At 39.7% G+C, this 17,495-nt stretch overlaps 2 protein-coding genes across 4 annotated transcripts; one reads left to right on the top strand and one right to left on the bottom strand.

The window, feature by feature from the left end:
* Positions 1-96: 96 nt before the first annotated feature.
* Positions 97-8,965, bottom strand: tial1 (TIA1 cytotoxic granule-associated RNA binding protein-like 1). 3 transcript variants are annotated; one of them, XM_049600905.1, is made up of 12 exons: positions 8,678-8,950; positions 8,100-8,196; positions 7,749-7,847; positions 7,542-7,596; positions 7,359-7,446; positions 4,707-4,782; positions 4,312-4,420; positions 3,997-4,092; positions 3,792-3,876; positions 3,424-3,547; positions 2,900-3,066; positions 97-2,676 (listed from the first exon to the last, which is right to left on the bottom strand). In XM_049600905.1, the coding sequence occupies exons 1-12, from the start codon at positions 8,704-8,706 to the stop codon at positions 2,544-2,546; spliced, it is 1,158 nt and encodes a 385-aa protein (XP_049456862.1). In that variant the 5' UTR covers positions 8,707-8,950; the 3' UTR covers positions 97-2,543. The 3 variants fall into 3 exon arrangements, with proteins under 3 accessions (XP_049456862.1, XP_049456863.1, XP_049456864.1); XM_049600906.1 differs by lacking the exons at positions 7,359-7,446; positions 7,542-7,596; positions 7,749-7,847; positions 8,100-8,196; positions 8,678-8,950 and adding an exon at positions 5,220-5,545; XM_049600907.1 differs by lacking the exons at positions 97-2,676; positions 2,900-3,066; positions 3,424-3,547; positions 3,792-3,876; positions 3,997-4,092 and having other exon boundaries at positions 4,675-4,782; positions 8,678-8,965.
* A 2,625-nt stretch (positions 8,966-11,590) lies between these two features.
* bag3 (BCL2 associated athanogene 3) lies at positions 11,591-17,324 on the top strand. Its single transcript, XM_049600902.1, has 4 exons — positions 11,591-11,873; positions 14,357-14,692; positions 14,792-15,145; positions 15,256-17,324. Exons 1-4 carry the CDS (start codon positions 11,673-11,675, stop codon positions 16,102-16,104), a joined length of 1,740 nt encoding a protein of 579 aa, XP_049456859.1. The 5' UTR covers positions 11,591-11,672; the 3' UTR covers positions 16,105-17,324.
* Positions 17,325-17,495: the final 171 nt, after the last annotated feature.

Genomic DNA, 17,495 nt, shown 5'->3' with positions numbered 1-17,495 from the left:
ACCGAAAAGACATAATTTTAAAATCAGTTTATGCTTAGCTGTCAGAATCTCTGTGTAAAGCACATTTGTTAGTGTCCAATAAATGTACTGAACAACCCGGTTCATATGTTTCTTTATTTGAAGTCACTTCTTGAGTTTTCCCATTTAAATGGAAAATTGATTTCATCCTTTATTATTAAACATCACTTCTATTGTTCAACTCATTTGTATTATTGTCATAAAAGCAAAATTGCCATTACATTCAATTTTTTTAAGCAACAAATGTAATACATGTAATAAGCGTGCAGTTCAAGCTGAAATATCACCCGCTTTCTGCTACGTTCTGACAATGGCACGCAAACTTAAAAATGGGAAAATCTACAATGGAAAAGAATTTAGATTTGACATGGAGCCTCCGTTAATAACACAAAGTTTGAATTTACTGACACATCAATTAAGGCTTATTCATAAATTATATTGCTGAAATTTAATGATGGCATTTCTACCTACAGTATGTACATTATTTCTAAGTTTCATGAAGGTTTGTGATCAAGGTTTATATTTACACTCTCAGCCAACATGAACCTGTTTTGTTACACAAATATGCCCCAGGTCTAATAAACAAACAAAAACATCATCAAGTTTGTCGGCTAGTACAACAGGAAAAGGAGAGTGAAATTACAAGGAGTGTAATTGACTGTACAGAATGGCACATAAGCAAATAAAATCCAAATGGCAGGACGTCTTTGAGAAATCCTCTTGTCACAATTTGCCAGTGATTTTTAAAAATACGTAACCTGTCATGTAAGGAAATATCCTGCAGTTACTGAGAAAATTCAGAATACATTGAGGGGCACAAAGGTGCCCACTGCCCTGATAAATCAATGTCATTTGTTTAGGAAACTTTTCAATTTCACAAAATAAAACCATCTCAGTTTTTAGTGACTTAAGCCTTATTCACTGGACAATTTGTCTTTACATACGTGACTAAAGAGCAGCATTTTGAATGCCGCAAAACGTAATGCAATATCATTAGGGCCTGGTTTTGGTGCTAAATAAACTCTGTTCTTCATAAAAAGTCTTACAGTCATTAGAAAGACTGACTATAAATTAACTGAGGTTATCGAGAGAAAGGAAAAAAGTAGTTAAGATTCAGTATCTTTCCAGGAAACCAATATTCTCTTTATATCGTTAGCATGTGCTATAGCCTTTACTTTGAGACACAGGATTATAAATTAATCCAATCTAGGCTACATTAAGGTGTAAACTAAAATCCATCAAAAGTCTGCAAAGAACATGCTGATCACTCTGATACAAAACATGAAAAAACAAATCTTTTTTTTGCTTTTAGATTTGAGTAGGTGAAATTTTTCTTTGTACACAAAATTACTCAAGAGATACCACATCCCATTTAAATCTCCTTTAAAGCCACAGTTGTTTATACAAATAGTTTCTTCACATATACTGGAAAGGTAAACTACCGATCCAGGGCCTCTATTCACAAAGCATTTTTCATTAATATATCAAAATAGGACTGAATTTTGAGCTATGAGCTGAAGCGAAGCCCAGACCAACTTCCAGCAGGTTGGTTCATTCTTGTGGCTCAGTGCAGTTTGTAACACAAATTCATGGTGGGCGATCTGTACAGCTGTCAGCACTGATGACATCATCATCATTTTAAAAACTGACCTATATCACAAGAATGAACTTAATCGATGCATGAAGACTCGAGCGGAGTTTTGTATTCTGTCGTGTAAAATAACAGAAAAATGCCCCAAATATGAAAAGTAAATAAACATGTTGACAAGTCTGTAACAAACACTGAAATACTAAAAAGATATATTGGCAAACTGAGAGTGGATATTGCTATAGTTTGATAATTCAATATTAATGTTATAAAGCTTGAGGTTTCCAAGTATCTTAATCCTTGTAATGCTCCAGTGAGCAGCTGGAGTAATGTGATGGCTTATATTAAGTGTGCTTTTAGCTCCACTGAAATATCGTGGCTGTTCAGTTTCTCCAACACATTTTTGCTCAAACTTTGAATATGAGAGGGTAACAATTAGTCTTGGAGGACTGTATTGACTTTTTGATAGTTTGGCCCATTTCTCAACTTTCTCAGTGTGTGACAAGAGGTATCCAACGGTCTGTGTGTCTGTTACAAAAGCTGTCCAGTAAGCATGCAAACACTAAATCCTCTTTGTCACACACTGAGTAATGTTTTCATTGGGCCAAACAATCAAAAGGTTGGTGTTTCCTTTAACATCTACTCAGACAAAGACAGCTGGTTTGGCTTTACTTCAAAAGCCCAAGAGCACTTCTCCATAACAAAACTATGAATTTACATCAAATAAATTTTTAAAAAGTTCTAAGTGAAATGGACATTGTCATTTAAAACAGAATTGTTAAACTGGTTGTTTAGGAGCAACTATCAGCTACAAAGGCTTTGTGAATATGGCCCCTGTCCCTATTTTACCACAGCGGCTGTCCAGATGTAAGAGTGCTGTGTGGTCTAAAAGGGTTGAAAAAAATCCTCTTGGTATTACACTTAGGTTAGGGCCAGCTCACTGCGTTTGGTAGCCAGCCATGCTGAAGTTGGCCAGGTTGGACATGACTTGACCGGGCTGGGCTGCGGCGGCGGCAGCCTGGGCTGACTGAGATCCAAAGCCTCCCACCCAGGCTGGTGACTGGGACTGCCTGCAAAGATGCCACAAATAACCAGTTAGTATGACTGTGGTCACTGCATACAAAGATTTCCTGTTTATTATAGGGAAAATGTTTGAAAGTTTTTAAGTAGAGAGTGATCCAATCACCATCCATCCATTTAATGATGGTGGAGATAAGTCTTCTGGCCCATAACAGTATAGTAATACAATAAATTTATGAATGAACTGAATACGTACTACTGAGTGAAACTTACTCTACTCCAAATCCTTGCTGGTTCCACGTCTGGCCGTACATGCTGTAGGAGGGAACTTGCCACCCATTGGTCACGTATTGCCCATACTGCTGCTGCTGTTGCTGCTGCGGCTGCTGCTGCGGATTCCCATAGACTTGGTTCCACTGACCCCACTGACTGTACTCTACCTGCGTAACACCAACGAAAAAGTGAATAGATGTCTTTAATGGCCCATTAGATATAACTTCTATGTTCAATCAGGAGTAAATAATATTCAAATACTGCAAGAAAAAGGCCGCATTAAAAAACGAGTGACGTTTACTCATTTGTACCCTTTTTTGTCTATTGGTTTTGTTTTTTTCCACTCTGCTTGTGATTTGTAATATAAATCAGTAAACAGTTTCTATTTACATTCCACAGTTTTAGCTAAAAACCCTTCCTAAACTTTCATTAGTCCAAGATCTGAATCACCATCAAAATCTTTAGTTTCCATGGCCATATGCATATATTTTAGTCAGTTTCATTATCTGTTATATTCTCCCTACCTGCTGTGTATTTTTTGCCATGTCAGGAGATTCTTTGCCCCAGAAGCACTTCACTATGTGTCCTTCGATGGCTGTGCCATTTACTGAAACGATGGCATGGGCAGCACTGTCATGGGAGGAAAACCTTCGAAGGAAAACAGCAGTTTAGTGGTCACATCTATTAAACAGAATCTCTATCAGGCAATGATATGAATGAATCAGAAAATGCATAGTATTAAAACATTGACCAAACTGATCTGAGGTGAAGACAAACATAACAGAAAAGACCAGTGACACTGAGTCAAATGCTGACTGGCCTGTTATGGAGTCATACAGTGAGCTTATGTTGACATCTAGTGGCCAAATGCTGCAATGGACTGAGGCAGTACCTGATGAAAGAGTATCCTTTCTCTGGGAAAACTCTGACTTCCATTATTTGACCAAACGGCGAGAAGGTCTGTCGCATTAGGTGCTCTGAAAGAATCAAACAGAAATAATGTTAATTTCAGAAAAAGTTTATGTTAAATAACAAGATTACAACTGAAGTGTGACTAAGGGCTGTAATAATACATCTTTTAAGAACATGACACTTGCCTGATAGTCCTGACTGGATCCCTCCACAGTACACAGTGCAGTTCTGTGGACTGGACTGAGTCATTACGTCATCGAACCTCAGCTGCTTTGAACCATCTGAAATAAAAACAAACAACATTTGTGAGGGGAGGTGTAATGTATCCCATCCTGGAAGATGCAACAAAGCTAACAAGAGACCAAGGAGGAAGTCTGCACACTCCCACACAATCCTGATGGTGTCGTCAGACTGAAATACACCTTGTGAAATTTACTCCCCTGATAAGTGAACTCCCCTGCATGGGTGTGCAGTGGGTGTGAAGGGTCTTTAAAACTTACTGTCCTGGACACTCTTTGGAGCAGGTGGTTTGCGCGTTGCCCAGTTGGTCCTGATTTGGCGTCCTCCAAGCCACTGTCCTCCCATGTTAATGATGGCATTCTCTGCATCCTATAAATCCAAATCAGTGAGTTACCTTTCTGGATTTGATAAATCTGTCAATTGTATTGGTGACTATGATCAGTTCTCAAAATGTTTGTTACTGTTTTTAACCTAAACAATACTGAGAATGGTGATGGTAAAGAAGAAACTACGTAATGTTAGATGATTGAAGTTGCTGTGACTATGATTTCAACTATGATTAATTATATCTTAATTACTGTAAATGCATTAAAGTAGGATAATAAACAGAAAATAGAAATAACCTTCAGTCTGTGTTCTTGCACTGGAGCCTTACCAGTTTGTTGTAGAAGGACACAAATCCATACCCCTTTGATTTGCCTGTCGTCATGTCCTTCACAACACGGGCGTCCCTGGAGGGAGACGTGAAAACAACTTTAGAGCACTTTCCAGTTTAAATGTTTCAAACTAAAAGGAACCACGCAAAACACACTGAACTGTGAATCCTCTACTCTGTCCTACATTAATGTACATTAGCTATCATGACCTTGTGCTGAGCACTGAATCGTAAAATAACTTCAAAGCAACACTTGAGACAAAAAAAAAAACAAGTACAAAAACATGCAGCCTACAGTACTATTTTAAATACTATCAGATGTATTAATGGATCCTTGCCACTAGAGCACCACTTCTTTGTCAATCTTTTCAACAATAGGCTACTGATTTAAATTCACAAAGGAACAGATTATATGGATTACCATGCATTCTTAAAATCTGCTGTTGGTGCTCTTCCTACAAATAGAAATATATAGAAAATAGCAAAAGAGAAAAAAGGAATTAAACGGCATACATGGCCTGTTAACAGATTTCTTTATTTTTCCTGGTCAATTCTTTACCACCAATATGGAGTATGGAGTTTGGGGAGCTGCAAATTTTAAGAAATTGACATTTTCAGAAATTTTGGAAGAGGATCATTGCACTACAAACAACACTATGCAAATCAAAATGAGACAATTTAAACATAGATTTAGAGGAATACATTGAGTATTGGAGTTTGTTAATCTAAGCTAGATCATGTTAATACATAGCATCTACAAATAAAGACATATGGAAAGAATGGAATAAATAGAGAAAAAAAACTACATCTGAGTCTCCAGAGTGCACAGTTCCTTGCTGTTAGCCTTCAAGCTCCTGTCCAATCCTATGAGCATTTCTGTAAAATAACCAAAGTGCTATTACTTCACTGAGACCCACAACTAAAAGCTGTTCAGGTTCATACACACAGCTTACATGTTGCTGACATACAGTTTACTTACCACACCCTAAATATGCAAAGAGAAGCAAGAGTAGGCTAAAAGCTGACACTTCAATCATTAAAATAGGGACACAATACACAGACTACAAGTTGGTAACTGCAATAAAAGTCTCAAGAACTTACAGGAATTGTGTTGGTAATTAATAACTTAAATGAGGCTAATCCAATCTGTTAAGAGTGTTTTTAAAAACAAAGCATTATATATGATATTCACTTTCATGTGACAATTAAAGGGGAACTACGACCATTAGAAAAAAATTGTATATATTATCCTTATGGTCTAAGACAGTCTAAAATTATTACTAAATATAAACAACTCTCCCAAATCCAAAATCTAGAGCGCTAAACGTCAAATTTGTCATGCCATCAAGTATTAAGTCTGGAGCTGCTCCATAGACAATATATTGAGAAAGATGTTCTAGATGACACTGAGAGCATCCAGGGGAATGTTATATATATACGTACATTTTCAGTCTCAGAGCTGAGAACACTTCAGTAGAATAAAGCTCATTTGGGTATAAAAAAGAAAACAAACACTCTGTAGATCCACAATATCAGTCTCCCATTCACTGTCTGAGGAGCAGCTCCAGAATTTATACCCTATGACGTTGGAGACTTACTTCTCTGGTTTCTAGCTTAGAGAGAGAGCAGTTCATATATTGATGAAAGTTTCCTAGGCCACAGAAATAACATATTGGAATACTTAATTCAAGTGGTGTTCCCCTTTATTTATAAATTATGTTGGTCCACCATCAACTATGTTTACATGCATGGATGTACTGTCTTTTACAAGATACTAAAAAAAAACAAGTCAAGATGAAGCAAAAATGAAGTGGTTATTCATTTGTCCTCCTGAACATTAACCATCTCTGTTGACCTCTAAGCACTGTGTCTCACGAGAGATAACTTGGGGTTTCTCTCTGTATTTATCTTGTCCATGTACTCATCCAGAGTAAAAGTAAAAACTTCCCAAGAACTGCTCATCTGTCTGTCTACCTGATATTTCATTCTCTCAAAGTGCTCAGCAATCAAAAATACAGGTGGCACAAGCAGACTAGGCCTTGCTGTGTAATGCAAGCTTTTGTTTCCCCTTTACAGTTTGAGTCTGTTTCTCAATATTTATTAATACCTTCTTGGGTAAGTTTCTCTTTAGCTTATTCATTTATTTCAGGTGAGGCATCTTTTGCCTTTATTGGATAGCCATCAGTGCAGAGATAACAGGAAACGAAGGGAGAGAACAGGAGAGGGAACGGTGTGCAACACAGCATGGAAGTCTCAGGTCAAGTTCAGCCCATTAATGCCAAAGACACCAGGGTGTCCCTGTATTTCATTGATCAGACCATCGTTTTGTCCCAAAGCAAAATAATTAATCTGAGATCAGACATAATTTGTTAACTGTTGAAGGGAACAAAAACCTTTAAGGTGTCAGCCCTTGTGGACCACTGTTTAAAATCACAATTTGAACTTCATGTTTTTATATTAATATTCAAGTCAATACCCATGTAGTATGCATGTAAACATGGTCACAGATGGCTGTTTCAGAGCATTTGTTTAAAAGATTATGATGAAATACCTTAATATTGCTCATCTTAAGAGAAATCAATATGCTTACATTGTAGCATCTAAATATTGTACTGCACATAAAAAGAAATCCACTTTAAGGTGAAAACTTACGAGATTTTCCCAAAAGGTGCGAATGCAGCCTTGACATCCTCGGTGGTGATCTCAGGGCTCAAATCTCCCACAAAAACATGGAAGTGATCTAGAATGAAACAAAGAAAAAAAAGAAACAATTTACTATTCTCTGATAAATCTGGATCTCAGCGGATAAGTCAATCAGTGAGATGGACCACTTACTGGATGTGTCTTTCTTCTGGCTACTAGGAGTGGTGGCCCAGTTTACTTTGACCTCCTGTAAGCATAGGGTTCACAGAGATTATTTAAAACTATGACAAATAATCACAGAAACATGCATTTTCTACACAAGGAACCTGAATTACAGGGCAATTCAGAAACAGCTGAGCCCCTTAATCTTTTCATTTTGGACCAGACAAAGTCTCCTACCTTTCCTAATATCTTCCTTCCGTTCATGGCTGCGAGGGCTGCAGCAGCATCTCTGTGTTCGAAGAACTCCACAAAGCAATATGGGTCATTGCTTGTATGCTGCAGGAGACAAGGTCAAACGCAAAAGTTCCATTTACCTCAAAGCAACTGTCTATTTTCATTGTATTTAACAATGGAGGCATTTATCCAACAGTGAGGGGCTATAATTGAAACTGCTGTTTTGGTTTTAGTTACAGATGCTTATTGCTAGTAAGTGAAATATGGTAGTAATCCTCCAAATGTGAATGACAGGTAAGAGGGCATAATGAGAAAAAGAACAGACATAGATATCAAACAATCTTAGTTGCTTACCTCCGTGATCATTTTACAGCTTTTACAAGGTCCAATCTGGGTGAAGAGTTGCAGAATCAAAATTTCTGTGACATCCCTGGAGAGGTTTCCCACGTACCTGCAGGGTAAAGAGGGGTTCATTTAGTACATCTGCACTGTTACAGTTCATTTAAGGTAACGATGAGGTGATACTGACTGTGATACTTATTATAAAAAAAGCAATGTGCCACGCACAGTTTATGTCGAGTATGAACGCTACCATATGGTTCGTTGAGTTATTAATGTGACGTTATTTACATTAGCATGACTGACTTTCGAGCTGGCCCAGCATTAGTAAGGTTAACGTTAACGGCTAACGTTAGTTGCCTTTGTTAACGCTAACATATTACACACAAAGAAATGTGTGGTATTTATTTATTTATTTTTTATCTAACCTTATGTGAACTAACCTGACGTTAGTGACGCATTAGCTAAATGTTTATGCTGCTTGGCGGTGTGTTAGCCAGGTTTGTGTTATCTGTTAGTCTACGGCTAGCTAGGTTAGCCACCGGTTCCCGACGCTAACGATGACCATCTGTTGGACACATAAAACTACTTACAGGGTTTTGGGGTGGGTTTCGTCATCCATGACCGAAGCCGACAGCTAGCGTTAACCGACTCCGGTGTCCGCTGTTATCTCCCTAGTTACAACAACTAGCTAACTAGCTAAGAAGCTAGCTAACCGGGCGCAAGTGTATACGTCACGTTGGGAGTCCAGTGAGCGAACGTGCGTGCGTGGGTGCTGTGTGTGAAGAGCGTCGGTGGGGTCGGGGTGAGGTAACGAAAAGCAATTTTTACAGTGTCAGCAGTGGGAATGATGCATTTCTTAAATATAGCTCATGTTTTTAGAGGCCATTAGTTAATTAATAACAACAAAACCCCAACGGCGAACACATTCTGTATTTAACTCATCACATTAGGCAACGACCGGAGGCCATTTGCGTAAGAGACTTTTATTTTGAAGTGGAATGCGATGGTGCGCTTGTCTTAGTCACCTGTGTCCCACGGTTCATGGCAGTGTCTCGAACCACGGAGACCTTTCTGGATCTTATATCCGGAATTAGTGAGAAGACTCCAGTGGGAGCAGGATTTAAATTACACGTTCCTAATTTGATTTGATTAACAGATAGTGTCCTATAGCAGTGTTGATCTAACTGTACAAAACTTTTATTAAAGTGCACTGAGTACTGACTAATGCAGTGATACTGAACTTATGGCATGAGGAACAAATCTGGCCCTCCAAAGGGTGCTTGGTGGCCCACCAACTTGTTTCTAATAAACCATAGCCTATAATACTTTGATTCATTCTGGGGATTTTTTGTGCTTCAATGTAATAGGAATGTACCAGAGTGAATAAAAAAGCATCTAGATAGAGCCTGTTTACAAAAAAAAATAAAAATAAAAATATGTATGCCGGGGCAGGATCACCCCCGTAAGAGACCCAGGATAGGCCCCAAATGTCCTCAAGTCCTTGAAACGCCTCTGCCTAGACCTGACCTGTACTGGCTTTGCCTAATTTTTTTGTTTATCTGATAAATATTGTTAATGTTTGTGTATTGCTGGCCCATGACCTTTGCAAAGTTTGGCCCCTGGGCAAAACAAATTGAGTGTCCCTGGACTAATGTGTCAAAAGGACGATAAATTTATTTGAGAACATGAGCTAATCTGTATTTAAAATGTGACTAGTCAATTGTGCATAACCAAACAGGTTGTCCATTTAAACAAACAATTAATAAATTAATTATACAAATTTAGGTGGAAATATAGGCCTAAACTTCCGGTATCTAAGTCCCCTTGTCACTTTCCACCATCAGCTATCAACTAAAGGCAAAACTACAGCAATTATGATCATCAATAAAGAATAACAGGAATAAGGAAAAATAAATATGTGAATAGGCCTTCTCATTAAAAAAAAAAACAGGCATTTCCACACACAAAACCAGAAACTCTCTGTTTTTGATATTATCACTTGGGGGCGCCAAAGACAGGAACTTTGACACTCTTGAATGAGTGTTTGGTAGGTACTATTATTTCAAAGTAATTTTATTAAAGGGCCAACAGGTGAGATTTTTCCCGAGTCCTTAAACTGTCAAATTTCCCTTAAAAATAGAGTTTCACTTTGTCTTTGTTACCATCCAGGCTTTGTGGCTTCACTTTGTATTGAGCAACACTGAGGTCTATACTTCATCAGTAGCCATTTCCTGACCACCACCTACCCACTGAGATGAGTGGCAGGACAAGTGGTGGGTGGTGACCAGGCAGGTACATATCCATTCAGTACTGCATGGTTGATAGGTTTGCAAAAGTCATAGATGGCCCCTTGATACTAACATGCAAATATTCTGCAAACATGTCATGAAATATTCTGGAAACAGCATCATCACTGATAAGCATTGTCAATGTGATTTATCACTGTATTAATGAGTCCACTGTCTACAGGCATCAATTATTGTGGCACATACAAATAAACAATGAAGGGTTGAAAGGAAGATTTTCCCCTCGCCAAACAAAATCTCTGAAAGAAATGTGTCTGTCACACATACGCTGGGATTCAAGAGAGGGGCTACAGTATGCTCATTTAATTTGGCTATTTCATGATTCATTTGAATCCCCTGTATTGTGTCACGACAATATAATAATATAAATCAGTCCCTTTAATATTAGTAATGAAAAATGTTTATAGAGCTGACTTATCCACACACTCCTGTATGTGGGAATTTTTAAAGAGAATATCTATGCTGATAATACATACAAACACCCATCTACAGGAATTGGCTCCACATGTAGCCTAATGTAATGCAGGTTTTGTTATTGTCAATCTGCACACATCAGATGTCCAAAAATACAGAAATCATCTGTCTATAACTGCAATCTCTGCATCTATAAAAAAAAAAATCCATGCACTGATTTCAGACCGTCTCCATCCAAGTGAGGATGAGTTTTTTGACATTTACTAGTATTTCCCTTAGTATGAGGCTGAATTGGAGTAGTCCAGTGATTAAAGAAGATCTGTCATTAGAGGTGTCACTGTGCCCACACTGTTATCACACCACCACTGTTACGTAATTGTGTACCAAATTCTAGCAAAGCCAGACTGAGATCCCTTGGACAAGATTTATAATGTGGGAGTCTGAGTACATCTATTTGGGGAAAGCTTTTGTTATGAAAAAGCTCGGGATTCCCTTGACTTATACACAAAAATCTGTTTTCGAGCAGGGGTGGGGGGACGCATAGGGGTCAGTGAAGGGTGCTCCAGGGTGTCCCAGGAATAATAAGATCCAGCAGGAGACAATATGACCAGCAGCCACTCTCTCCACAGCTGCAGCGAATATCCGCCCGAGTGCGACTCCCTGGGAAAAAATGTAATGCAGATCAGATTCAGAGGTTTACTTTGTGTCTATGTTGGGGGGTCTGCGACATAGCGGGTTTGGGAACCCATGCCACAGTATCCAGCGCTGTCCGCCCCCAACATTAACCCGGCTATTTCGAGAAACTTCCAGCCCACTTTTACACGTCACTTCAAGGAATCTTTAAAGCGTCCGTCGCCTGTATAAAATGTTTCAGTACTCGACAGCCAGCAGCAACATGAACGGCATGAAGACACAGTCGCCGATAATGACAATGGCCAACAATGACAACGACCCTCTCCCCCTCGGCTGGGAAGTCAAAATTGACCCTCAGACTGGGTGGCCCTTCTTTGTGGATCACAATAACCGCACGACAACCTGGAATGACCCGCGACACGACACGAAAAAGGTAACGTATGAGAGCGGCGGGATAAAGTTGGGTAGTCGATGTCAACGGCTAACGGCTGTAAAACTCTTAAACGGCTATTTTTTTACGTGTCGAGCAACGTCGGTAACAGCGCGTGCACTGTTGCGCTGTTAAAGAAAAGCGTTATGCTACATCACTGTAATATTAATCTTGTTGACTGTAGGCCTTGTTTGGCACCGTCACCTCCCCCTCACAGACAGCTCATAAGCCTATTATAACGGGTGATCAACCTCGTTATGTTCCCGTGTCATGATCTAACACTATTATTACCCGATGACTCACTATGCAGTATGTAAAGGCTACCTAGGATGGGCTTCCAGTATTTTAATAACGTGTCTTTCACGGTGGCAAACACTGCGACGTCCAGCTCATATTAAACTTTTTCCCTTACAAGGATTGAGGCTGGTCCAGTTCACTTTGGCCTGTGGAGTATTAACTGAATGATAGAGGCGCTGGCTGCCACAGCATGTCGTGTTCAGCTGTGTTTAATACATGTTGTGAAAGCACACAGGTCTGCAGAGACAACCCGTGGGCTGAAGTTAACCTCACAGGCTTCCACAGTTGGTAATCTTTAGCCTCGTAGACAGACACTGTTGTCCAAAGTTAGTGTCCCGAAGAATCTGCTAGAAAGACACAGCTGTCAGAGGATAAAATTGGTGCAATGGTGCTGGCAGTGTGCAGTGTCCCACACTGAAATGGCAGAGGGCAAAGGGTCGTTCACAGCTACTTCATAACTTTTGTCCCACAGGGAGCATGCCACTGGCTTACGTATGAATGCAGTTTTTGCTCTGTGGTTAGTTGTTTTTAATTACCAGAGGTAGAGCTACAATCACTTTTCAGATGCATCATTGACAGAGTGTTGAACTATCAGTAGACCTGTTGCTTGTACCCCTCCATAGCTGTCACTGGCAGGTGTCTAGTCACCATTGTGAGAATGATAAAATAGACTTTTTCAAACTTGGCGACTGGAAATTTGCAACATTATTCCTGATGAGTCTCACTGTCAAACATCCAGCAGCGTGTTGATAGTGCCAGTGTTGTACTTAGTGAGATATTGTGCTATTTTTATTTCCTGCAACAGCAAGTCCCCAGCAAGGACTTACTTTTAGTTTTTTAAGCAAACAAATGTATTCTTGGTTTATTTGTGTTCTTTTTCATGAGACTAGACCAGAACAGGCGTGGTCAAAAATGACTGACAAGGAAGATATACACTGTCATTCATGAGAATACAAAAATAATACTAATATTGACTCTTTCGTCTTTGTGAAATTTGTCAAAGGGTGGAGCATAGACAGTTCTCTCTTTATGTATGACACAATGATCATTAGCTAATGAAATATTAGCTTTGAGGGTGTGCCAAACTATTGTGAGCAGGATCATTTAGCCAGGTGAATGATGTCACCCAGATTGTGGAGCAAAATATCACAGCCACTGTCTGACTCTATGTTAGCTAAAGTCCATGTTAATCGGACAAGTCAATTTTATTTATTAAATCCTCAAAGAGGTGATACATTTGGCATCCCTCTGTGGAAATGTCACATTTTAACCTATAACCTTTGCAGTAATCTCAGGACTGAGAGAACTTTCCTATGACAAATACCTCCAAAAACGTCTTTTGCGTGTATTATTATGTCCGTGGTAAGTTTTTGCAGAGAACATGTTTGGCTGCACATATGCATATACGTATGTTGGATTTATTAAGGTTCACTTGCAGTTTTGGATGTATTTAATTTAAATGTAAATCTCTTAGTGGAGGAGTGCCTATGCAAATCACTAGATGAAAGGGATGTTACAGCTTTTCTCAACTACGTGAGAGAAGCTTGGTTAAAAATACTCTAGCATTTTGTTAGTTTTAATAGTTTTTATAGCTTCCGATTTAGCAAAACATGCCAGTCACCTGGAAAAATTTTGATAATATCATAACAATTAATAATTGACTTAGGTTTGAGGATCATAATGTCAACTGTCTAATTTTTTTTTTTTTTTTTTTTTTTTTTTTTGGACATTTTTATTGAGTTTTCACAGATACATCAACAGTATAAACATATTAACAAAGAAGTAATACAGTACAATACACACACCAATTAAAAATGTAAAGTAACAATAATTGGTTGTCCGGTACTGTTTTACTATTGAAATAAAGGTCTTCAAATTAGACATTCTCTCAGCGGGTGTCATGTCTCATGTAAATGTTCCATTTTTTTCCCAGTTCTTTTTTAATGTATTCTCCTTAAATATGAATTCTTTAATTTTTAATATAAGTAGAGAAACCAGCATCAGTGTTGCCTATAATGTTAATATAAAGGTATTTAAGTGCTAGTAGAGTAGTAATTAAGTTGCTTTCCTTTGCTGGATCTTGTAATAGAAACAAATGAAAAGATTCTTGGTGTTAACTGCTGTAAAGGTATCATTACTGGTGATTTCACATTTTAAATTTTATCTACATACTACTGGCTGTGTTTCAGGTCAGAGAAGTGTCAGCAAATGGACCCAACATACCACCAGAACCAAGCCCTCAGGAGACACAGAAAACCTTTGTGAGGGAGATGAAACACCCTATTTTGCGCCCAGGATATGTTCCTATCCCAGTCTTCCATGAGGGCGCCGAACTGAGGCAGCAACAGCATCCATGTTATTCCTACATCCAGCCAACCACTGCACAGAATATCCGGTCAGACGGGCGCGCACCTTCCCCAACATTAGGGCTCCACTGCAGGCCCAGATCACCTTTACATGGACCTTCGGATAGTTGCTCTGCTGAGCCTATAAAGGCCAGCTCACCTGTTACACAGACAGCAGAGGTGGGATTTGAGTATGCATGCTGCAATACTGTCTCATTTGTATGCACAAAAATGACCAAATACTGAATTTTCACTGTTTTAATTTGATATATTTTCAAGGTTTACACTGCCCCGCATCATCACCAACCCCAACGGCCCAGCAGCACTGGTCTTCAAGCAGGTTACATCCCCATCCCGGTGATCCATGAGGGTGGAGGAGGCCAAACACAAACACAGGCTCAGTTAAATCCTTCTGTCTACTCTCAGCGCACCCCCTACTCAGAGCACCAGCAGCCCTACCATCGCCTTCAGACCGACGAATGGCCTGGCTATTCTGCAGCAATGCAGCCTCCCCGGGAAAGAGCTTCTCCGATACTGCTTCCCCAGCATCGTGATGCTTCGTCTATTCACCTCCAGCCTCATATCAGAAGCCAGTCACCTATTGTAACACAGGTGCTTGGAGAAAGGCCACAGGTAATTTATTTTTGTGTTTTTTCACTTGGATTTTTCTTGGTTCAGAAATGTTTGATTTTCATGTCAGTATGTGTTGACCTACATTGTGACGACTTCTTTTTACTTCTAAGGCTCAGCAGCATGTCCTCACAAGAGACCCGCCCCAGAAAATGGAGCAGGAGCAACAAAGCACTCAGCAGAAACCCGAGATCACGCAGCTCCCCCAGCCAATGCACACAGAAGCTGACATCCCAAAGCCTCAACAACCTCAACCCTTCCAACAGCCTCCACCTCAGCAACCTCAACCGTTCCAACAGCCTGCACCTCAGCAACCTCAGCAGTTCCAGCAACCTCAGCAATTTCAGCAGCCACAGCAGTTTCAGCAGCCACAGCAGTTTCAGCAGGCACCACCTCCAACATCTCCACAGTCTCAGCATCCTGAACAGTTACTGCAGTCGCAGCAACAGTTCCAGCAGCCCCAGAAACCTGAGCAACCACAACAACATACTGCAGATATCACGGTTCAAATACCTCCAAAACCTGAGGCCCAGGACATGGCACCTGTTCCCCCAGAGGTCCCACCTGCAAAGGTTGAGGCTGAACAGGCTGCTCAGTGCCCAGTTCACCCAGGCTTGGCTAAGGTGCAGCAGATAGTTGAACGGGTTGCTAAACTGGAGCACGAGGTCAAATGTTTTGATGGAAAGAAGAATGATAAGAAATATTTGTTACTCGAGGAGCTGCTGACCAAAGAGCTCTTAGCACTGGACTCGGTTGACCCAGAGGGTCGTGCAGATGTACGGCAAGCAAGACGGGATGGAGTCCGTCGTGTTCAGACCATACTGGAAGAACTGGAGCAACTGGAGGAGCAGCCAGCCAGGCCTGCCAGCCAGGCTTCGATGGAGGGAGACAACCAGACGCAGAAAGGAGAGCCCAGAATGATCACCACGGAGAATGTTGAGCTGGCAAAGGAGATATCATAATGACTTCACACTTCATAATCAAGAGGAGAGCAGGATAACCTGCTGTATATTTGACAGTGAACAAGTCTGCTCTGGCTAACTCCTCCTCCTCTATCTACAGCATTTGTGGAAGTTGCATGCATTGATTAACAGTGTTGGTATTTCCTGCCATTCAGCACATAATTGATGGTAGCTCAGTGCAATCATGTTTTTCAAGCCAATGTTGTTGCCTTCTATGTTGTGCCAATGTCTTCATAATAAGACAGCTGTCATGATCAAGGTGTTGACAACAATTTCTAGTCACATTAAAGTTTGAATAAGAGGCCTTTATCAATAAATGGAAGAAAAGTAGAAGTATTTTCTTAAGAAATATGTGTGGTTGCCTTTTGTCTTGATCAAATATTGTATGAAGCTTTTCTTAATCCAGCCAGTGGATCAGTTAGTACATGAGTGCAAACATTGGGGCTTTAAAGCAGAACTCACTGCACAACTCAGTCAACAGAAAAGCATTTTCCCCTTTATAGCCACATGGCCATGTTGGAGCTGCTTTGTCACAGAACACAGTGAATATGTTTATTAGATGCTGCTTTTGGTGCATTACTGATTTTGCTGTCTTTGCACTTTGCCATCATTGAAATGTATCATGCTGAACAATCAGCGGCACTTCATTTCAAATATATAAGTTACACAAGTTTTGATTGACGTGTTTGTATGTGCATTGGTTTACTTGTTATCTCAAAACATTATATCAGTATTTATATCATTATATAGTATTTTGGTACATTTATGAATGTGTAATGACAAATGGAAGTGAGATGTGAATCTTTCTCAAGATGTCAGACAATCAGCACCTGGTGCTAATGAGGAATCACAGTTGTCAGAATGTATAACTACCACAGCCACAATCTGTAACAACACTAACCCAAAAAACGTCCTGAAAGCCTTACAGATGCCAACTGTGAGACAGTGCCCAATTCTTTAAGAGATGGAGTGCAAGAACACTTCAGTCCGTCTTTTAGATAGGTCCAAAATTACTTTCGAGATAACCCTGCTGTTTGTGTCGTAATTTGTCTCTATAATACGATCATTAACCATCTGTAAGGTCGGGCCACTGCCTAACACACCTTTAGAAATTATGGATTGTGGTTTTTTGTTGATCACTGTTTATGAGTAGCAGGATGATGCATTGTTGAAAACAAGTCACGTTGGTATGTTTGAAAATAAAATGTATTTGACATGGATCTTGACTGATATTTGGCTTCCCTCACATTCTGCTAAGTATTTTTTATGTAGGATCATGTTAGTAGTCCTTAGTTGTTTTCAGAGCATAAGGAATGATGCTGGCTTTAACTGTGTATATGCAGTAGACCTAATACTGAATTTAAAGTATGTTTACTCCCTGCCAAAATAAT

Source organism: Epinephelus fuscoguttatus, linkage group LG16 (assembly GCF_011397635.1).
Source record: "Epinephelus fuscoguttatus linkage group LG16, E.fuscoguttatus.final_Chr_v1".
Classification (NCBI taxonomy): Eukaryota; Metazoa; Chordata; class Actinopteri; order Perciformes; family Serranidae; genus Epinephelus; species Epinephelus fuscoguttatus.
This window is presented reverse-complemented; position numbering and strand designations above follow the sequence as displayed.